General features: G+C 29.3%; 1 protein-coding gene and 1 long non-coding RNA gene across 3 annotated transcripts; one reads left to right on the top strand and one right to left on the bottom strand.

Annotated features, from left to right (window-relative positions):
* Window positions 1–2,693: 2,693 nt before the first annotated feature.
* On the bottom strand, window positions 2,694–8,237 carry LOC115885450. 2 transcript variants are annotated; one of them, XR_004050732.1, is made up of 9 exons: window positions 8,135–8,237; window positions 7,795–8,069; window positions 7,501–7,733; window positions 7,065–7,235; window positions 6,269–6,474; window positions 5,713–5,897; window positions 4,454–4,617; window positions 3,786–3,955; window positions 2,694–3,270 (listed from the first exon to the last, which is right to left on the bottom strand). It is a non-coding gene; the product is annotated as an uncharacterized LOC115885450 (long non-coding RNA). The 2 variants fall into 2 exon arrangements; XR_004050731.1 differs by having other exon boundaries at window positions 5,723–5,897.
* A 9,572-nt stretch (window positions 8,238–17,809) lies between these two features.
* LOC115885446 lies at window positions 17,810–19,187 on the top strand. Its single transcript, XM_030904363.1, has 3 exons — window positions 17,810–18,069; window positions 18,265–18,310; window positions 18,999–19,187. Exons 1-3 carry the CDS (start codon window positions 17,872–17,874, stop codon window positions 19,163–19,165), a joined length of 411 nt encoding a protein of 136 aa, XP_030760223.1. The 5' UTR covers window positions 17,810–17,871; the 3' UTR covers window positions 19,166–19,187.
* Window positions 19,188–23,909: the final 4,722 nt, after the last annotated feature.

The following is a 23,909-nucleotide window of genomic DNA, read 5'->3' as shown; positions in this document are numbered from 1 at the left end:
ATTACCTTACTCTGCAAATTAAATTATTTAAATATTTGTACTGAAAAAAAAACACCTTATATTGATTATATTACATATAAAAGCAAATTGTAATATTAAGAAAAATGCGACAGTTAAGTTTTACATAAATAAAGAACAATTAGAAACAACTGCAAAACAACAATTAGACGTACATGTAGCATCCATATATTTATTAACAAAATATAATTTGATATTAATTATACTGTACTTTATTAATAGATGAAAAAATAAATAAATATATATTTTTTATTAACTCTGTTTTTTTTTATTGTTATTCTAATGAGGTAATTTTCAATATTTTACGCTAATCTAAATTTTGTATTAAGAAACAAGGCAAGTAACAATAGTAACAATAAGCTATTTAATTATAAGCTATTAATTAAGTACCTAAAGAAAAATGTATTAGCGAAAAAATTACTCTAAACTGAAATAAGAATGATTATAATATTTAAATAATTAATGTTAAATCAACAAAATGAAATATTCAAAAAAAAATAATGATTGAATAGTTATCCGACTTTATATTTAAGAAGCGTTTGCAAATAACTTTAACGTCAAACACAAAGTTTTTAAGTTGAAATATCACACAAAATATTAAAAAAGATGCTATAATAAACAGATGGTGCCCCATGTACTTCTAATTAGTTAACTACAAAACTTCAGGTAAGAAGAGTGAATATGAAATAAATGCGATAATAAATATTATTTAAAAAAATAACTGGTTAAAATAAATTAGTTTTGCTCATTTTATATTATGGCGAATGCGCTAGGCTATCCTGGAATATATTTAGTTAGATACAATATGAAATATTCAACTAAACAACTAACTGTCTGTAAAAAATAAAAGAATGTGTAATATATTTTTGATATAAAAATGTATATTTACTTTAGTATACAGGGTGTCCCGTTTTAAAAATATATTTCATACCAATAATATTAAAAAAAATTGACAACTTACAACATTTTTGCACTGTTAAAATTAAAAACCATGTGTGACAATCTTTAAAATCAGAAAAAAATGTGCTATTTAATACACTCCTAATATACAGGGTGTCTTATTTAAACATTAAACATGTTTATACCAATAACTCTAACAATTGAGAGCTTTTGCTAATTTAAAATTAAAACTTGACCAAAAAAATTAGGACAAACAGCAATGTTATAGGTATGTAAAAAATAAAATAAAGTTGTCAAGTTAATTTGTATTATGTTATGACAGATGCGCTAGATTTTAGAATATACAATAAAAATCGGTATTAGCGACTGTTTCGTGACACACCCTGTACAAAAGTCTTTGTTGAATGAAATGCGCAACTAAAAATGTCAGTCCACGTGTGCAAGCGTTTTTACGACATATTATTCCTATTTATTTATTATCGAATTTGTTCCATTTCGCTGTATTACAATTATTACATTATTATTATTACAAATACATACAAAATGGCTTACGTTATATAGTCTGTTCAACGAGCCGAAGAAGACTTTGACAGAAGATATCCTTAAAAATGACAGCAAATACAATTTACCTGTTAATTAAAATGACAAACACAACTGTCACTGTCAGGGATCCTCTCGTTGGATAGACTATTACACATGACATAAAACAATGCAAAATAGTAGGTATATCGATTTATTAGGAGTAAAAATGATACTTTTTGTGGCGACGCTGTACGTTCGACGTTACAGGCGAGGCACAAAAAGTCATTTTTACTCCAAATAGAACATACTATTTTTTTCAAACGTCACAAATAATTGATGCCATGATTTAAACACAAAGAACGACGCAAATAAAATAAAAACATTTAAAAGTAAGTAATTATATATCGAGAAACTATGATTACGCTAGTTAAATTTGACACTTAATGTCAGTTTAATAATATATTTTTTCGTATTTTTATGCCTAGGCATTAATATATTTTTTTATATTGTCAATCACTTCGCAAAAATTAATATTTTGTGACGTTTGAAAAAAAAAATTTTATAATGATAAAAATTGATCAGTCATGAAAAAACATCTGTCCCTAGGCCAGTGGCGCATCTACAGACTGGATCTGGGAGGAATAATTGCAATATTTAACTAAACTAGTAGATTTGAATGAAATTTTTGCTAAAAAGTTTTTTAGTAATCGTGGAAAAAAAATAAACTTGGAATTTTAATTATTTTTATTTTATTTATAAATTTCTTTCTGGGAGGGGTAATTATTCCCTTTACCACCCTAACCTGTCTAGGGTCACGCCCCTGTCCTAGGGTACCAAAAATAATTCACAAAAGCAAAAAAAAACTATATGAACACAAGTATTAACAAAATGGATTATTTTACTAAAAATAATCAATCCAGAACTTATAAAAAATGATTAAATCGACCATTAAACTATTAAATTATCATCTGATCGTAGATATAGTTAGATACATTCCATAACATTTAGTTTGTGTTAATACAATAAATAAAATATTAAAAAATATAAACTTTAGAACCAAAATAATACTTGTGTTCATAGAGTTATAGTGACGCAGCTGCGCAAGTATAAAATTTATAATTTTGATAATCCGAAATAAATGAGTAGCTTAGGAAATTATAAATAGTATAAGACAAAAATAATTAAAGAACTACTACTATAAAAAATTGGTATTGATACAAATTAATAAAGAATGTCTTTAATTCGATTAAAACAATTTAATTCATAATTACAATATCTAATGACCTTTAATGAATGCAAAAATAAAAGATAAATGAGATTGAAAAAAAGCTTAAGAGAAATTATAACAGATTACTATTATATTGCTCAACATATTTTTCATAAAGATTAATGCATAGATTTTAATGATTTAAAATTAATCAAACATGCCTCAAACTAGAGGCGATTAGATAATAAATAGAGCATCAAAATATAAATAAATAAAAAGACAATATAAACAGAAATAATGGTCCTATTCATAAAATAAAGTGAATTGTTCTTAACTAGTGTTTTATTTTGCAAAATCTTAAGAAAAAAAAAGATTTTTTTCCGGATTATCAAAATTTTACAAAAAATCAATAACACTAATATGACGCCTGATATACTTAAATAGTTAAGAAGAGGATAAAAACCAGTAAACAAATTTATTGAAACAATAACAATATTAATGAAGCTAACGAACCTTGGTGAGGCATTGAGGAGTATTGAGTCTGCTTTATGTTGAGTGAAAGAGGAAAGTGAGGAGTAGGAGCAACTGTTGGGATATCCATTATTAAAAAAATGCAGAGATATCTAAAAAATAAAATAAAAATAATATTAAAAAAAAAGAATAAAACGAACTATGTAAAAATTAAAATAAATATATTTTTATTAACGCAATAACTATGTTTTTTAAATTAATAGTTATTTGTATATACCCTATGAGAAAAAAACAGCATCATAGTGGCTTTTAAAATAACAATTAATGACAATTATTTCTGAGAGGTAGACCACAATATATCATTTATAAAAAATTGGTATAAAAATGTATAAAAAATTAAAGAATGAAATGTTAAAAAAATTCAAAGTTCATATTTTTTTAAATTAAGGTTTTCACCTTTGTATAATAATCGGTATGTTTGAAACCTTTTTCCTTTTTCATTTAAATATTATTTTTGACAAATTTTTATATCAATTTGTAATAAATGACATATAGAAATAGACGTTGACCTCACAGACCTGTGCAGCTTGAATATTATAAAAACTTATCATAATTTTCAAGCTTGTGGATGAAATTTAATAAGAAAAAAAAGAAATAAATAACTTACCAGTGATGAAGGACTGCGACCACACTAACAGCTATTAAGTACAGTCCTCAATGGTCTTTCTGAGTCTTTCCCTGCAAATTTCATTCCATTTAAAGCTTTTTGATGTCCACCATAATATTTGCAGATAGTACAGCTTGTGGATTTTTAACAGCAATTATCCCATCTTATACCTAAAATTCCAAAAAAATATTAAGTACATTTTTACTATACTAATTTTGGAAGATTTTGAAAACAATATTAATAAAAAACAAAAATAAAAAAGATTAATCAAAATTATATTTATAAAAATATATATTTATAGCGTTTATTCTAGTGGGAACTTTATCGTCAAGGTGTGTGTGACGAGTTCTGCAATTTTAAACCAAACAGTTTTGAAATGTTGACAATTTGGCGAAGGATTTTTTTAAATAGTTAATTGTGTGTTGTAATCAGTATAAATTGTGAGGAAATAAATCCGGTAAGTATTTTATCGTGAGTTTAAATTAGTGGACCCCCGTAAACCCTAACTATATGCAACCAGTAATACAGTATCAGCATTTTATTTTATCTTGCCTATTTTTTATAGTTGTTGGCCGTTCTAATATTGGAAAAGCGCTCGAATATTAGAAAATTTTAAACATTTTCAAGCTGTCCAATGAAATTTTATATAAAATATATAAATAACTTACCATTGATGAAGAACTGGATCCGCTCTAACAGCTATTAAGTAACAGCAGACCAATTTCTTCTGCACAAGTTTCATTCCATTTAAATCTCTTTTATAACCACCATACATATTATTTGCAGCTAGTTTGGCTTATCGGTTTCTAATAGCAATTGTCCTATCGTATGCCTAAATAAAAAAAAAAATATTAGGTAATTTTTTATTATAGCAATTTTTGAAGCTATCAGAAAACAGACAATAACATAAATTATGTTAATATTTACAACTATGTAACATAACAAACAAATAATAGACATTTTATGTAATAGTTATATAAAATTAAAAAAAAAAAAATTATTGATAACTTCAGAAATGATACAAAAAATTGTAAAATTCCTTGATAAGAAAATAAAGCACTATTATAATGAGTTAACTAAAAATAAAATATCTAATTTACTAGATATATAGAAAAAGAAAAAATTAATATTTAGTAATAACTCGTAAATTTATTGCGTTATTTTGGTGATAACTTTAATAATTTTGAAATAAATTTAAAGATATGCAACCAGTAAAACACTGTTAGCATTGTATTTTTTTTTTCCACTTTAACTGGCCATGTTTTTAATTTTTTTGAGCTCTAATATTAATTAAAAAACAATTATATTAGTTTTCCAGTCAAGTTTTTTAATACGGTTTTATTATTATAAATGTCATACACTCTCAAGTATCACCCAGTTATTGGTAAACTGTATATTTTAAATTGAAACGAGTAAAAAGTGAATAAATTAAAAAAAAAATAAACATAATAATTTTGGTGTATTTTTTATTAAATTTTGATAAAACTATTACAAAGAAAGGGCACGAGTGTCTTTCAGAAATTAAAAAATGTGCCATGTATAGGGTCTTCCATTTAAAAAAATACACATTAAAACCTGAACTAAAACTTTATAATTTCTTTTTTTTTCAATGAATGTTCTAGCTTCTAAAATAAAAAAAAGTTAAAACCTGTTAAAATTTAGGGCAAAATAAAATGCTAACTGTACAAACTGCGGAGTATGAATATTCTGCAAAATTTAATCATTTTACAAAATTTTCAAGCTCATCAATGCCACTTTATGACAATATATACAGGGTATTTCACGTAACTAGTCCATTAAAAGTGTTTTAAAACGAAATTTAGTCCAAATTAAACTAGTTACAGGTATAAAAATATATACCGTGAAAAACTTTTAATGAACCAGTTGTATGAAAATCTCTGTATATAAAATGATCAAAATAACTTACCATACTTTACCATTATTCAAAGGTAAGAGATGTCGAGCCCAACCCTGGTTCTATTAACTTTACATCCTGAAACGACTGACATTGTTCTGTATCCAATCAAATATGTTCCTTCAAAGCTGCAACTTGCTCGTTGAGTTGTGACAGTAGCTGTCAAAATGTCCGTTACCATCAATTTCTTCAGCTCTCTAAAAGCACAAAAAAAAATTAAAATATAAAAAATTTAAATAGGTAATAAAAAAAATTATGACGTCAGTTTGTTCATACTAAATTTATCTTAATTTTCAACCTTGTCAAAGAAATTTAATAAAAAAAAATAAAATAAATAAATCAGACGTCTAAATGCAAAGCCCGACAAGTGACCCATTTTGGAAAATTGAGATCTATAGACCATTTAATTCGTTATTTCGAATTATTTTTGTTAAAGATATTTTCAAGAAATAATACACCAGATAAATTCAGTCAGGTAGATTTATTATTCTTTCTACTATTCATAATATTTTAAATAATTTTTAGTGTATTTTGTAAAATTGATTTAAATGGACTTGAAATAACTTACCATTGATGAAGGACTGTATCCACTCTAACAGCTATTAAGTAGAGTTCTAAATGAACTTTCTGAGTCTTTTTCTGCGTCCTAAATGGTCTACTGAGTCTTTTTCTGCAAGTTTCATTCCATTTAAAGCTTTTTGATGTCCGCCATAATATATTATTTGCAATTAGTACTACTTGTTGACTTCTAACAGCGATTGTCCCATTGTATACCTAAAATTCAAAAAAAAGTATTAAGTAATTTTTTAACGAATCAATTTTTAAAGATTTTTAAAAACGAAAAAAAATATATTTATATTTAGAACTTGTTTAGAACTATGTAAAATCATAAATATACGACTATTATACCAATTTAAATAAGTCACAAACAATAAAGATCTTAAACAGACTCTAATAAAAAATAATTATAATTTTTATATTAATATTTGCGGTTTTAACGATCGAAAAAAATATAAATAAGGTATCTGCTGTACTAAAAATATCAAAATAAAAAAAAATCAACTTATATTTACCATACCGTAATTTTATTGTGCCTATCTTATTGGAAACTTTAATAATTATTAAAGCCAGATTTAAAAACTGCATTTATTTCCAAGGTCGCTATATGCAACCAGTAATACAGTGTCTGTATTTTATTTTGTCCTGCCTTTAATAATCCATTTTATTATTGTTTTAGTCAAAAAAAAACAGAAAAAAATAGAGCATGTTAATATTGGACCAAAAGAGCTTAAATACGATGGAAAATTTAATATTTTTATAAAATTTTTAAATTTTATAAGAATAAGTTGAGAGGCATAACTTACCATAAATAAAAGGCAACAGGTGTTGAAGTCAATCCAGTAAATGGCATTTTTCTGTGTCCATTAAATTTTTTCCTTTAAAACTGGAACTTGGACTGGAAACATCATTTAATAACTCATTTGCAGATTTGTAACAGCAACTGTTAACGCCCAGTACATCACTCAAACAGATATCTAAAAATAAACAAATATTAATAAGTATATTAATTTGTATCAATGTAGAAAATTAAAATAAATAAGAAAATATTGTAATATCAATATAGATAGGCAAAATACAAAATTAAGTTGATTTGAATAAAAAACATTTCCTAATAAATTTAAAATTAAATATTGCACCTAAAGTTACTGAAATATACACATTATATGTGTAAAATATGTCACACTTTCCAAGCTTTCCAAAAACTTTAATAGGAAAGAAAATAATGTGAAAAAAACTTACCATTTTTGAGAGTGATCTGCGTTGTTGAAGTCAATCTAATGTCCTGTATCTACTGTAGAATAAATTGGTCATCTGTGAGTCTTCTCCCAGTTTAAATTGTGCCAAAACTTCTTTGGTGTTTCTAATAATTCATCCAAGTTGTTATAACAGCTGCCATTCTACATTTCCACCAATAGATATGCTTGTATAATACATAAATAAATAAAACTTGACGTCCAAGATACCAATAACATCTATAAAAAAATAAAAGTTGTGATAAGTATTTACTTTTTGTAACTATATGAAAAAAATTACCTTAATACAGTTGCTCCAAATTTCATTCAAAAAACTTCCGTTACAGCGAACAAAATCCTCCTCCTTTCCTCAAACTTCTTCTATCTCCTTTCCTTCTATTTCAAAGCAATCCTCTTCCATCTTCTCTGTCCTCTTCTATTTTCCATGTCTCACCAATTCTTATTCAACTACTTATATAACTAACTTATACAAATTTCAGGCGTCTTACAAACATTTTTTAAAAAGGGGGAAAAGGGATATAATGCTACAACAAACGACTACGCAAGCGCACCTACCTAAAAAAAGAAAAACACTTTTTTTAGTCAAAGAAAATGATAAATATAAAGTTATATAAATTTACCTGATAGCATCTAGAGGATGGCTCTAATCCTGCTGTTGTCCCCCCAAAAAATTCATTCCAAAGCAGTTTAGTACTAAAAAGATTTATGCAGGAACAAACTGAATTTAATAACACAGTAACAAAAATAAATTACTAATACTTTAATTCTCATTATAATGTAAAATTACATTATTTACTAATTTACGTTTAATTAAAAATGACTATTAAAAAAAATTAAATAATATCAATTTTAAAATAAGACGAAAAATAGTTATTTCCAAATATAATAGAAAAACAATATGCTACCTAATTTTGTCTCTTTGGAGTTATTTTTTTATTACCCATTTATTTTTGCTAAAAAACTTTATATTAAAGCCTTGTATAGAGTAAGAAAAAAGTAAAAATGAAATGTAAAAATTGAACATTAAAAAATGAATACTTAATGCAAGTAAATGTAGGGAACCTAAAGTTACTGCTTTGGAACCACGACGCGAACCGACTTTTGAAGTTCTCCAAGCCATACTGTATCACCTGTAAGAGAAAAAAAATAATATTAGAATATTTCTAACAAATACATATGCTAGAAGAAACAAAAAACAAGCTATAGACAACAAAAAAAAACAATGTAAAAATATAAAAACTCACCATCACATCTTGCTTAAGTTCATTTTCAGTCCCACCATAATAATTATACGGCGAAAAAAACAGTGGCGTCTCACTGCTATGGGGCACATCGAATGCCCCCAACTCCATAGACTTCGGTCGATCCTGTAGGAGTTGACAATAAACACGTTTTCCAGGTGATTCGACGGTGCCTGGAACAATCTGAAATTTTTGGGACTGATCATATGCAGCATGTAGATAGAATTTCTGACTTCTTCAATCTCGTTTTTTAAAATCGCGCTGCGAACCCGGGTTGTCCTAAAAAAATGAAAAAAAAAAAAATTAGTTATATAAGTAACTACAAGTTAAATTAAAATTTAAACTTATATCTACTATAAGTTTTAAAAAAGTTGTTCTATTTACTATACAAGTTATTCTACTTTAAATTGAAGCTCATGTATGTTGTAACAAAAAAAACTAAAATATACAACACTTTATATAAAAAGAATTTTGATTGCTACATGGTGCGAGAGAAAAGTTATTTGGTAGAGGGTACAGTAAAAGTTTACAATTTAATGTAATATAAAAAAATTAGACTTACTTTTAACAGGTTTAAGTTAGGCCTGGTTATGCTCGCCTCCTCCGGACATTTTCTGCCTTCAAAATTCGACGCGGGGCAGACCAAGAGAAAAAACAAAAAAATGTTTCCACGACCCGCCTGCGAGTGTGTGCTGGTTGCCTTCCTTATGCAGATTCGACCCTTTGGTCGACGATTAAGCCTCACCAGTCAGTTCCCATCCCAATTAAGCCGCCTCGTCTGGGGTCACCCTCGTCACCCGTCGGACGGACATCCACCGGGACCCCCTACAGGCGGACCCCCTCATCATCTTCAATGTGTCCGATATCCCGCCCCTGCCCCTTCGAGGGTCACGGAATACGTGCGCGAAGAAATCTCGGAGCTTGAGTGCCAGGTTGTATCCGGCCGAAGCCTCTAGCATTAGAACACCTAGCTCGTAAACCAGAGGGTGGTGACTCCCTTGGGTACCTCTGCATGCTACACAGGTCATCGATGCCCGAACATCAGGGTTAGGGGGTGACCCAAGAAGTCTCCTCTCTTGGGGAAGGCCGCGCCGCGCTCTGGAGTCATCTTAAGCCCGGGAATCCACACCGACAAAAACACTGTTAACCAACTGCATCAGCTAACGAAATTCACTAATGCTGAATTAGGAAATTTTATTAACCAACACAGAGAGCTAGCAATGCTCGTGTGAGTGGGATAGGAGTGTGTAGTGTTGTAGTATTAATATAACGCGCCTAAAAAAAGAAAAAACTTAGGATACCTATAAAAATATTATCGAACGCCTATAAAAATATTACGACAATATATAAATAGGTATATTTATTTTAAATGAAAAAAGATATATATTTTTAAAAAATAAAGAAAACTCTAAGTATGCCCTATAAAAAGAAATTTAAGTTAAAAATAGCAATTTACAAAAAATCAAGACATCGAATTCCAACAGGCGGCCATTTTATTTAAACATTCCTTGACCGAAAAAATTAAACAAAAAGTCAAAGATACATTACGTAATTTACCAAAAATGTAGTAATATTAGTACTATTATTTTAACCTTAGTTTTACATACTTATTTATTAATCTACGTATATTATTTAAACAATATTCTTAAAAATTAATAACTTAATAGGGAATATTGAGAAGAAGGCTGCCATGATGGATATTGCGAAATCCAAAAATTTTGAACTAAAATATCTCAAAAAATACATAAAATTATGGGTACTCACTTTTTCAGGAGGCTGAGCAGGACACTAGTAACAGATTACGCATAAATTGTGTACACTAAATGCACTTTTTCGTCAGAAAATTTAAAATATCAATGCAACCGACGGGAGGACGTCCGAATCCTTGAATTGCAAACGACCTAAACAGGACCAGCGTTGCCAGATTGAAGTCATTCGTAAAATTTAAGCTGCTCATAAAATTAATTTATTTGTTACTAATAAAATTGTTTATAGGAAAATTCTTGTAAATTAAGCTTAATTTTGTTCTCAAAACTTATTATTTACTCAATATACGTTCCACTGAAATCGTTTTTTTACGTAAGGCAAAATATTTATTGTCATAAATAAGAAACAAATAAGTAATTATAAACATAAACACACAAAAATCATAAAATAAACATAAAATGAAGCTGTTTAAATACATTTTTAATGCTATAAATACATTGAAACCAAGAATAAAGACTATAATGTTAGTACGTAATTACAAGAAGAAATAAAAGAAATATCTACAAAACAACATTACTAGTACTTGTTTTACTAAAAATATAAATATAGAAATGACCCTCACTATAGTGCCAGTGATCAATTTAAACTAATATAATTTCACAAAAATCACATAGAGAATAAGATTTTCGACTTTTTTAACAATCCGGCAACATTGAACGAGAATAAAATTCAAAACCTGCACGCAACCGAAACTGACCAATCACGATCGAGTATTTTTTGCTCTTGGATGCCTCGATTTTAACTTTTTATAATAAACATGGACGGCTTGTGTGGTTTTTATTAAAATTTTAGTAGAATATGCTTCCACAGATGCTTCTTAAATTAATTAAATTATCGATTTGTCTTTATTTGTATTTATTCCCTCCAGTATAAAATATCATAGAAAACTTATTTTATATTGAAATTATCTGGTACGCACATAAATTAGATGAACTATAAAATATAAAATCATGCATTTCTTTAATATCTTAATAAATTATTAAGAAACAAGTGTTTTTATTTAATAAATATCTTAATAGTAAGAAATATGAGATAAATTATATAAAAACAAATAATTTCAAAAGTCTTTAACTTGACTCAATGTTGACAGCTCTTACCGGATGTATTTGTTCAACTTTTGACGCCACATTTTTCAAATTTGAAATTTAATTAAGCTGAAAAATCCTTTATTTACAAGAAAAAATATATTAATAAGTACAAATTATGATCGAAAAAACGGCGTCCAGTTGGCTGGGAAATGACGATTGAGTACATTTCCCATAAATTTACATATAAAATGACAGCGATCTTCATTTCATAGTCATCGCTGACGCTATTTTTTTTCGATCATATAGTACGGTATTATTTATATTATTATTTTAATATTTCGCACAACACGTGAACGCTTATTATGTATTTTCATAGTCAATAAAATTAAATAGAAATAAAACTCTAGATTCCTACAGTTAATCTAATTGCTTGATTATTTGTGTTATTATGCTACGTTTAAAAAGTGCTTTATTAAAAATTCGGAAAATTAAAAGGGCTATGTGTCCAAGTTTCTTCTTTTTTTAATTTTTAAAAGCTGTAGCTCCATATCATATTCATAATAGGTTTTTGTTAACATTCCATTAAAACTACAGAGGCCTTAAAATGGCTTTTTAGCCTCCGTAATTAAAACTGTAGAATCAGCTTCAGCAACATTAACAGTTACCTTGTTAAGATTTTTATATTCTTACACCTAGTTTATGCCATTTTTTTAGCATATATGATTTATAAACCATATTTTTCCTAATAGAAGGATGGAAGGATATGCAAGATTAATATATTATATTATATATAACATTTATTTTCCAGACAAAGCATAATATAGTATTAAGATTAAGACATAATTAATGTTAAGAAAGATCTTAATATAAATCACAAACTCACGTCTTAAGTTAGTCTAGTAAACAAAGGTATAAAACTAATAAGATCAAAACTCAACCTTCACCCTATTGTCAAAATTTGGCATTATAGGAAACAAGAAATTACAGTAAATTACGAAAAGAATATCAAAGTACACGATATTAAATACTGTAATGTATTTTACGACACAAACCATCTCCCTTATAAAGAGAAAAAGATAAAATATAAAGCTTATTTTAGTCTTATCAACACTCTTCACTCTTCGATAAAATATATGTCTAAAATTGCTATTAATCCACTAACTTGATATTTTTAAGAAATTATGATACAAACATAATCAATCCACGGATCCACACCTTTGTTTATTAGATTTATCATGATTTTATAACGGTTCAATTTATTTAAGACTTACCAAAATATTGATTTAGATCAGTTTCAGGATTTCGCTAATATCTTGGCAACCTTGGAAAAATTTTAGTTCAAAATTTTCTCACTTTCTCCACAATGGCGCCACCTGCATTCTTCTTCTTTTTCGTATTTCAGGTCTTAAACATGGGCAACCACAGATCTGATATGGATATTCTTCTTCTTATTCTTATATGGCTTGAACTTATATTGGTCATCTGTCTTGAAAAAAATAATCAAAAGGAGAGTGACCGAATTACAATCTATGGTTAATTATTAGACAAAGACATCATCAAAAATAAATAAGGACAGCAAAAGTAAATAAATTTAAGTATGTTCTGTGTATGGAGGGTTTTTTTAACTTTAAATTAAAAAATGATGAAATTAAAGAATGCTGAATACAAATTCGTAGTGCCCTAGGCAAAAATCTACGCATTTTCAGAGGTATTATCCGAGAAAAGAACCATATACAAAGTGGTGAAAATACAAGATAGCTTACTCGTATTCGTTAACGATAACGACCAAATGGACTGCAACAAGTTAGCATTAGCTATGCTTAGTCAATTTAGTGATGTCTCCAGTTGTACTACTTTGATGGAAAACATCATGGAACAGGCCGGAACCAACATTTGCCAGGAGACTGTCGAAGAAACTGAACAAAGCAGTGTTTTTAAGTTTTAACTAAGATAGCCGAAGACAGACTATTAGTGCCTCTTGTAGAAAAAAGATTATTAGAAGAGATTCAACAGCATCCTGAGAAGTTTTAGTTTGTGTTTAGTTTGTTATAGTTGTGTCACATTTATTTCTCAATGTCTAACAACAGAAAGAATCGAAATCAACAGTACTTACGTTTTCAGTAAATTAGGCAGGACTTCAGAGAGTAACTTAAAACAAATTTTATTCATTATTACTTCTTTTTTCTTCGAAAAAAGTAAAAATTTCTGTAAATCAACTTCAAAATATGCCGGGTCAGCTGATTTTGATTGATAGCCATAGACAAGAAATTTTGATCATACTTCTTTAATCTTTGGTAGGATTTATGTAAGTTGCTCTAATTCTGTTTTTATTCTCCAGGTTTTCGTAGACATGACGTCAGAGCAAGACCTAGGTTTTTGAACATCTTCTGCATCCAGTCTTTGAAATTTTATTCATTACTTCTTTTTTCTTCGAAAAAAGTAAAAATTTCTGTAAATCAACTTCAAAATATGCCGGGTCAGCTGATTTTGATTGATAGCCATAGACAAGAAATTTTGATCATACTTCCTTAATCTTTGGTAGGATTTATGTAAGTTGCTCTAATTCTGTTTTTATTCTCCAGATTTTCGTAGACATGACGTCAGAGCAAGACCTAGGTTTATGAACATCTTCTGCATCCAGTCTTTGAAAGTTTTTATTATTATCTCACATAAAGAGAAATAATGTTATACACTATTTATAAATACATTTAAAGCCAATAAGAACAAATTAAAAAAGGAAATTATTGATTTCATTATTGATAATAAATCCCGAAATTAAAAATTCATGGCTATTGCGTACCTAAACATACGTAAATATAACAAAAAGAATGTTTTTTTTTATGTAATATTATATCTGATTATGGTTATGCCGTATTTACAGAACTTGATTTAGTCTTGTAACTTCCACTAATTCATTTTTAATTATATTTATATTCAAATAAAATAAAAATAAGTTTTTATACAATTCAGTTTATTCCTTTCAAGTTCTTAATTGAGTTTGAAGATGTTTAAACGAGTTTTATTAATCCTGTGCTTACTAAAATCTTGTTCAAGTAAATTAAATGTTTTAGAGGCAGATAATGTTAAAAATATGGGCAAATATGTGACTTTATACAATAATTATACCAGATGTAACATTATTTATGTACCCTATCGCAATTATTGTGATGATATTACAAGTCTCTATATTCAGCATAGTGTTTGCACGAAAACTATATCAAACTACACTAATATGGACGAAAATATGGTTGATTTAACATCAACAGTGACCATGGCTACTTTTTTGACCATCTATGATTTTCGAGTATTCATTCAGAACTTGATAGTATCAAATTTTTTCGAAAATATTGGTTCTTTTAGGTTTTTTCTATGCCAAAACAATATAGATATTCTTGAAGCATCCAAATTTGCCTGGAAACATGGTTTGTTAAATTATATTTTTATATTTTATGATACTTCCATGAAAATGGCGTCATATAATCCTTTTCTGGATAAAATTACAGTAAAAAATGTTGAAAATAATGAAAAACAGGTAGAAGAATTTCCAGACAAGTTAAAAAACATGAACGGTAATCCTTTAAAGGTACTGAGAGTGCTGAATCTTATCCCAAACACCAGCAAAAAATTGTTGTTCTTCACACAGGATTTTGATGAGGTCTTTGCCTCCTCTTTGGAGAAGTACTTCAACTGTACCATAGTAGAAACAAAGGTAGAAAATAATCTTGATGCTCTGGGAGTTTTGCAGGCCGTATACAAAACAAAAACAGAATTTTGTATCAAGACATTCTTCAAAAGAACTACTTGGTTACCTTCCTTGATTGAACGTACTACTACCTGGTCGTACCCTCACACAGAGAACCCCTGGCTTATCTTGGTACCTCAGAAAGCTGACAAAGGACGATATCCGATAAGATTAGGCTTTGTTCTGAAGCAGTACTCGATGACATTGACTATAACATATTTTGTAGCATTCTTGAACAAGTATTTAAATTCAAACAGAGTTAAGGAACCTCTAAATTTGATTTACTTCGTATCTGTGATTTTTAAAAACTCTGTACCTCACAAAACAATGAAAAAATCGTTTATTTTAGCCGGGTGGTACCTAACTTCTGTGGCAATGAACGTAGTTATTGAAGCAAGCATGTTGGATAGAATTCTGTCATTCAAACCATCTTACAAAATTTGTAATCTTCAAAATCTGATTGATAGTAAATTACCCATCATATCTTATGTAGATTTTAATATGGATCAAATGATAATAGTACCAAAATCAGAATGGGTACAAAAAATACTTACTGGAATAGACGGAACATCAGTTTTTGTAGGCCCTTCCTATGAAATCGACTTGGTCAAAAAGTATTTCTCCTTCATGAGACTGGAATTCAACTACAGAATTCTGGAACAACCCTTGAAAGCCAGTGCTGGAGCATTTGCATTTAAAAGAAGGTCTCCGTTCCTGAAAAAAATAAATATGTTAGGGCTAAGGGTCAAGCAAATGGGAATAAGTAGTATAACAATGCCGAGAAATAAGATTATTGATGTGAAGCATGCGATGCTGGGGTTTCACAAACTGGGTTCTTTTTTGATATGTCACTCGATTGGCTGTGTCCTAAGCATTGTCGTTTTTATGCTGGAATGCTTGTACTGGAGATTGGAATTGTGTATTCAAAAAAAGAAGAAAAAATAGTATGAAATATGTCGAAGAAAAGTTAAATTAATAATTATAAAATGTTCGAGCTAAGAGAAATACAAAATTAGGATATTGTTTTATTATTTCTGAAAGGTAAAAAATATATCAATATTATAAAATATAGAAAAATATAAAGAAATAAAATTAAAATAGAAAAACGAAATTTATTGACAATATGGTGAAGGAAATTAAATTAAATTTTTGAAAATTTTAAAATATTAAAAGATTTATTTTTCTGTTCAACAAATTTGTTGATATTTTTATGTCAAGACCATATTATATAATATAATTTAAGATTAAACTGAACATATAAAATTGTGTCTCTCTATACAATATGATCGAAAAAAAATCGGCGTCAGCGATGGCTATGAAATGAAGATTGCTGTCATATGGTATGTAAAAGTATATGGGAAGTTCGTTTACATTAAAATGGAGGAAATATTAAAAAAAACTGAAGAAGCACAAGCGTTACTTTCGTGAATCCATTTAACAAAAGGAATATAAATAATAACTTCAAATATATGTCACTCGATTGGTTGTGTCCTAAGCATTTTTTTGTGCTGGAATGCTTATATTGGAAATTGAAATTATATATTAAGAAAATGAAAACGAAAATTGAAGAAGAAATTAGGATTTTAAGAGGAAAATAAGAAAAAATGAAATTAATAATTATAAAATAATGTTAGAACTAAGAGAAATACAAAATTAAAATCATTTATTAGTATTTTTTATGTTAAGAAATATATCAATATTATAAATTATAACGAGATATAAAATAATAAAATTAGAGTATCTCATAGACTTAGTATTTTATTCTATATAAGGAGTATCTCAAAAAGAAAATTTCTGGACAATATGGTGAAGGAAATTTTATTAAAAATTTGAAAATTTTAAAACAAAAAAAATTATTAATTATCCTTTTATTATATAAATGATACCAATCTTCATTTTATAGCCATCGCAGACGCCGGTTTTTTTCGATCATATTGTATAAAGAAATACAATTTTTGTTACATTTTAATTTAATTTATAATTATATAGTATGGTATTGTCGTAGGAATATCAAGAAATTTGTCAACGAGACAAATAAATCTTTTTATTTTAAAATTTTCAAAAATTTAATAAAATTTCCTTCACCATATTGTCAAGAATTTTTTTTATCTGCTCCAATTTGATTATTTTATATTTTATTATAATTTATAATATATTGATATACGATCGGGAATTATAGCATCTTAATTCCCGTTAATAATATCCCAAGAGAGTTATAACTACCTACACGATATAAAGGTATTTTTAGAGTATTTAATTCAAGCGCTTCATATAAGTGGATAAAACTCAACAAAAAATATATTTCTGTTCAAAATCGATGTTCAACAAAAAAAAGTACAGCTAGTTTAATTAAAAAAAATCAATATTCAAGTCGTACACCATAGGGGTACTGTTTTTCTCAAAAAATAAACGAATCATCGACCCTTTAAACTACTTTTTCAAACTACCAGCAAGTACCAATCCTGCATACCAAGTACCACCTACATAAAAAAAAATATATAAGGCATTTTTTTCCCCGACAAATACACATTCATTAAACAGTTTCAAGCAGTACCAAATACTATCACGTTTAAAACACAATGAGAAAAAAGATATTTCTGCTGGCTGTCAGTGTGTTTATTCACGTTTTTTGTGAAGACCCAGGGCAGTTCTTTTTGACAGCTGCCAAAAGCGTACCCAGAATAGGGCGAAGTCCTAACAGGAACCCCAATTTGGATTTCGAAAAGTTCTTTTTGAAGGCCTCCAAGTCGGTGCCTAGAATAGGAAGGGGCAACGACGTGAGTATACAGTGCAGGCAGAAATGGTTGAAACTTCTAGTGAACATAAATAGTTTTTTGATATATCATAAATATATAGTATATAACTATTTTATTTATAATTTTTTCAATCTTTTTTTAACAAAATAAAATAGATTAATCATTCTTCTTGAGAATAACTAAAAATTAATTTAAAAAATATTATTTTTTTTTCAGAACCCGTTTAATATGAATCAGAATTCTTGGGAAGGTCCTATTAGATGTAAGTACTATACTGTACAGGGTGAAAATTATTAAGTGTCAAAAATACTCTTTGAGAGTTGATTGCTTGTTAAAAAGTTTGTTTTTATACAGGGCGGGTCTTAAATAAGTGTTAATATTTTCAGGGCTGGTAGATCTCGTTAAAAGAAACATATTTTTTATTTACCGTTTTTCAAATAAGTCCAAAATAACCGAATTATTTTAATTTAAAAATTAAAAAAAATATATTTTTTTAATTTTACTTTTTTTATTTAAACTTTACTGGGTTTTCTTTCATATTATGTTGCCATATTATCAAGAAATTATGTTTTTTAACTAAAAACTCAACAACAAGATTTTTTCAAAAAATTCCAAATCTTCAAATTAAGAAAAAAACCTTATATACCTACGTGTTTGGTATCGAAATATACTTCCCCTAAAATTATTTGCACTTATTTAAGACACACCCTGTATATCACTAATCAAATCGAGTTTTTAGGTGAAATTCATATTTGACTTTGTTATATACAGGGTTTTCAAATAGCTACTCCACTAGCAATATTTTAGATACTATAATTTTTTAAACAAGCAGTTACTTCCTCATTTTTTTGCACTAATTTTCTAACTCTCTATGGGATTGATGCACCTAATTTTTTATTTAAGTAATGAAAATATTGAATTAAAATAAAATTTTCTCCCTTTTTTGTTAGATTTAACATGGAAAGATCTGGATAGTTTTTTCGAGTATCATCCTGATTTGCTTGCGACAGCAGATTCAAATTATTTGCGCTTGTTTGACGAGGATTCATCTGATCCCTCAGAAGTACGTGTTAAAAGATCACCATTTATTTACGCTAAGCCACAGAAAAAAAATTAATAGCTTATTTACAAAATTTATGTTTAATAATTATTCTTACTACCTATATTATATATTATTATGTCGAATTGTGAAATAATAAAATAAATAAGTATATACATATCTAATAAATTAGTTTTATTTTGTGTAATAAATTGTGTCAATGATAATTTTATACCATACTTATGGACATTTATAAAAGATGGATCTACTAAATTAGTGTCCCGTCATATACTGTGTGATGCATCAGAATACGACACATTTTGGCTTAAAATCATCTGGGGAGATAATATTTGATCTTTTCAAAATTTACATTTTTTTATTTCTTATTTTTTTTTTATTTCCCGTGTTCCGATATACAGGGTGGTCCGAACTGTATTCCGGAAACTTTGGCAGCATATTCTGCAAATAAAAATAAGTAAAAAACTTCGTATAAATATGTCATAAAATGATTAGTTTCGGAGATACAGAGTGTAGAAGATCTGATGGAGCTGATTTTTGAATTTTTTAATCTACAGGGTGGTCCAAACTGCGTATTCGGGAAACTTTGGCAGCATATTCTGCAGATAAAAATAAGTAAAAAATTCGTATAAATGTATGTCCTAAAATGCTTGGTTTCGTAGATACAGGATGTAGAAGTTTCATTTTGATTTCGATATTTTCCAAATAATTTCCGAAATAACGTCAACATTTGGATGAAAATTGGTGGCTGGGAGTTTTTTGACATGAGAAATTTGATTTTGATGTCAATATGATTCTGATTTGTAGGGAGCGCCATCTACATGTATTTTAACTATTTTGAAAAGTAATAACTTTTCGTCCGTACCTGTATAAAACTCAGCGGCGTGCGGTCCATGGAAGCGGGGGAAGCACCCGCCAGGTGTGTCTCACTCGGGTAAAAAATGTACACGTACTGCCAAAATATCCTTCCACTTCTATATAAGCGACTGCCAATGACTATGAAGAAGACTGCCTATGACTGCCATGTAATTATTATAGGCGACTGCCATAAGACTGCCAATAACTGCCAGCGACTGCCAAGAAAATGTACATGTAATTCCAATAGTGAGACACCCCTCGCCGCTTCACTAAACTTTTTAAAGATAAAAAAGATAAATAGTTACACGTTAATAATACTATTATTTTATAACAAAAGATATTTTAATTTGTTAAAATTATTTATTTGAAACCTTACATAAACGTAGTAAATTTCATTAGCCTTTTACTGCATGGATGCGCGGCTGGAAATCGCCGCCGGTCGCCTATCCCTCCTTTAAGTAGGTGTTATTGACCTCGAACGCAAACGACAAATGTAAGCCGGAAAATCGCGCACAGTTGCCAGCCACGGCAGCGATCATTCGGCCGCCTTCCGCCGCTTTTAATTTATCGGGACGGGTTCGCTTGCGATTTTATAGGTAATATTGTATTTTTTTTCGGATTTTACTTAGTGTTTACTGTTTCGTTTGTATTGTGATTAAGAAAATGTAAAAGTAATGTCTCGAAATAGGTTTTTTTTTACCGATTCGCTTCCCCGCACGCCGCTGATAAAAACTACTGAGTAAAAAATATACATTTCCGTGATTTTTTACGTAAAAAATATCTCTTGGTAAAAATCGCTACGAGCAACCGTTCTCGGGATATTTAGTCTGGAAATAGTCAATATATGTCGTTATTATTGGTAAAAAATAAACACGTTGAGTTGATGACAGGTATTGCTAATTTCGATTCCAAATATCTCGAGAACCGTTACTCGTAGCGATTTTTACCAAGAGATCTTTTTTACGTAAAAAACGTCGTAAATATATATTTTTTTACTCACCAGTTTTATACAGGTACGGACGAAAAATTATGTAGGTGGCGCCCTCTACAAGTAGGAGTCAAATTGACACCAAATCCAAATTTCTCATGTCAAAAAACTCCCAGACATCAATTTTTATCCAAATATTGACGTTACTTCATAAATTATTTGGAAAAGATCGAAATAAAAATGAAATTTCTACACCCTGTATCTCCGAAACTGAGCATTTTAGGATACACATTTATACGAACTTTTTTACATATTTTTATCTGCAGAATATGCTTCCAAAGTTTCCAGAATACAGTCCTGACCACCCTGTAGATTAAGAAATTCTACATTATAGGTGCAAAAGAACACAATTTAAACTTGAAAAAAAGATAAAAAAAACAAGACTAAACGAAACCAAGTTCTACAAGTACGTAAAAAAACACGACAGACAGTATACAATACCCAGAGATAGAGGGGAGACTCAATATTCCAGAAAAAATGCCCACCCAAACGTTAAGCACGCCGTGTCTATCCCGGTACCCCTCTCATCCCCACCAACGCAAAGGTCTGCGCTGCCATATTAAAACAGGCGTCGTGTAGGCCAATAGGAAGGCGGTAATTACGCGCGCTGAGCAATGGCGCGCTGCGATAGGTGGGAGTGGAATAAGCCGGAGGGAGGGGCTAAAATAACGATCGATAGAAATAGGGGGTAGGGTTTAGTTCGGCTACCGGAGTGTAGATGGCGCTATGATTCCACGGTTCTGTCTTCTGGTTATGTTGGGGTTGGTTTGTTTAATATCAATACGGATATAGATATTTAGTATAATCCTTTATCTTTAATTTCCTTCTTCATTTGTGTAAAAATACCTAGCCAGATTTACATAAAACGTTAAATGCCGAACGCTTATTTTGCATAATATCACACGGACACTTCTTGAAGAACTTTCAATAGATAAAAATTAAAAAAAAAGAATTCAAAAGAGCTGGTGAGAACAAATGACAGCCTCATTCAAAGATAAAGAGTCGTTATAGTCTTGGTTAGTAAAAAACTATACCTATATATACCTACTAATTGACAATAGATCCGAAATTAAGTTATTAAGGCAATAATTGGAAAATTATTATTACTTATAGTCTGGGCAAACTCACCTTGCGGTTCTGATGGCAATTGCCGTATCGTTAATGGATAGTTTGGTAACAATTTGACGCGACCGTTGTCGTCTAATTCGTCCTAATTCGTTTTCGTCGTTTATCATTGTTTATACTAATTTATTTAAATTGACGCGATTTTGAACGTAGCTTGGACGAAACGGTGTTGACAAAATATGAGGTTATAAGCGATGGAATCATGTCTTCAAGTTGAATATACCGTTTTAATTGTACCAAAATAATGATGGATTTATTCTATTTGCGTGATCAACAAAAAAATATTATTTGGATAATGACAAATTTTGACGGTTTTACTACATTTTTCCATTTTCAAAATAAACTATTATAGATACTGTGAAATTCTTAGGACTTGTAGAAATGAGACTTGCACATCGAAGCTTTATCAAAGAAACTAAGCAATCAGTTTCTGAGGAACTTAACTTATCAACCTCTAGAATAGTCTATTATGCCCTTTTTGAGTCGCATCTTTGTTATGCCCTTCCATACTGAAGTAGGTACTTGCTGCGCGACAAAATTTGATCGTATTTTCAAACTTCAAAACAGAGCAGTTCGATATTTATTGGGACTGAACAATAGAACTCACTGCCAGAATTTCTTTAAAAATTTCAAAATACTGACTCTTCCTTCTTTATTCATTTTTGAATCCGTTTGCTTAATCCACAAGCACATAAATATCTGCTATTCCCGAAAGGCCAACTCACAACTATCCATTTTGGAATGCGGAGCACGATCTTTATCTACCAATCCCGAGCTCAGAACTAGTTCTGAATACCGTACAATGCCAAAAAATGTACAATCATCTGCCTTTGAATATCAAGTCGCTTTCATTCTTTCCCGCATTTCGCAAAGCTCTGAAATCATACTTACTGGAGAGAGCCCTATATGCGGTAAACGACATTTTTGTTGATGTTTAATCATGAACAATTTTGAATTTTAAAATTTTGATCATCTCACACTCTGGTTAATGGTCTAGTATTTAATGTTTAATATTTTGTAACTCTTACATGATTATATCTATTGTAAATTTTTTTTTGACACGCCTTTTTTGTGTTCTGCAACGTCCAATGTAGTCATTTTAATGACATACATTTTTTTGAATTGTATGATTTGTATATTTTTTGTGCTTTTATTTGTTTTGTAAATGCTTTTTCGATAAAGCTTTATTTTGGTTTTTTAAGTATGTATTCGTTCATATATTCTTTCTTTTAAATCTTCTGATTGCCTTTAATATTCAGAAATATTCCGTTATTTAAATACCAAAAACAGGTACTAACACTAATCCGAAATAAAATACATTCCGAACAAAACAAACATTCACTAAAGCTTCCCGAAATAAATAAAATAAAAACACCATAATAATATAGCAGTACCACCGTCAATTTTACTCTTTATTTTTTACCATTTCTATTGAATGGAACCAAACTCAACCGCCCAGAACCACTCTTCCCATCCAATCCACGTCGCTAGGAACCTCCCGTTCCATTCTCGAGGTACTATCTCGGTCCTATGGCGTCAAGTCAATTAAAATCGACTGGTGGTACCGATAAGGAAGACGCGATAAAAAACGCCGAACTGTGGCTACCGGTCTTTAAGGTACTGCCTCGTCACTTCTAACGTTTCGAGATTCATTAAAGCGGGTGACTGTGCGGTTCTGGGACCGGGTACCGCCGCCGCCGCCACGGGGGGCACGGTGGTACCTGATGGGCTCCCGTCGACACCTCGCACAAGGCGCCTCGATGATCTTCTTGAATGTTTGAGAGATTTTATGGCGCTAGAATATTGTTAACTTTCGTACTACCGTATAATAAA

Source organism: Sitophilus oryzae, unplaced genomic scaffold (genome assembly GCF_002938485.1).
Source record: "Sitophilus oryzae breed Bouriz unplaced genomic scaffold, Soryzae_2.0 scaffold_381_pilon_pilon, whole genome shotgun sequence".
Lineage (NCBI taxonomy): Eukaryota > Metazoa > Arthropoda > Insecta > Coleoptera > Curculionidae > Sitophilus > Sitophilus oryzae.
This window is presented reverse-complemented; position numbering and strand designations above follow the sequence as displayed.

Excerpts from the sequence above, each read along its gene's own strand:
- LOC115885446 (XM_030904363.1), top strand. The coding sequence starts at position 17,872 with ATGAGAAAAAAGATATTTCTGCTGGCTGTCAGTGTGTTTATTCACGTT. Across the intron at positions 18,070-18,264 it reads GAATAGGAAGGGGCAACGAC|AACCCGTTTAATATGAATCA; the intron begins GTGAGTATACAG and ends TTTTTTTTTCAG. Across the intron at positions 18,311-18,998 it reads TTGGGAAGGTCCTATTAGAT|ATTTAACATGGAAAGATCTG; the intron begins GTAAGTACTATA and ends CTTTTTTGTTAG.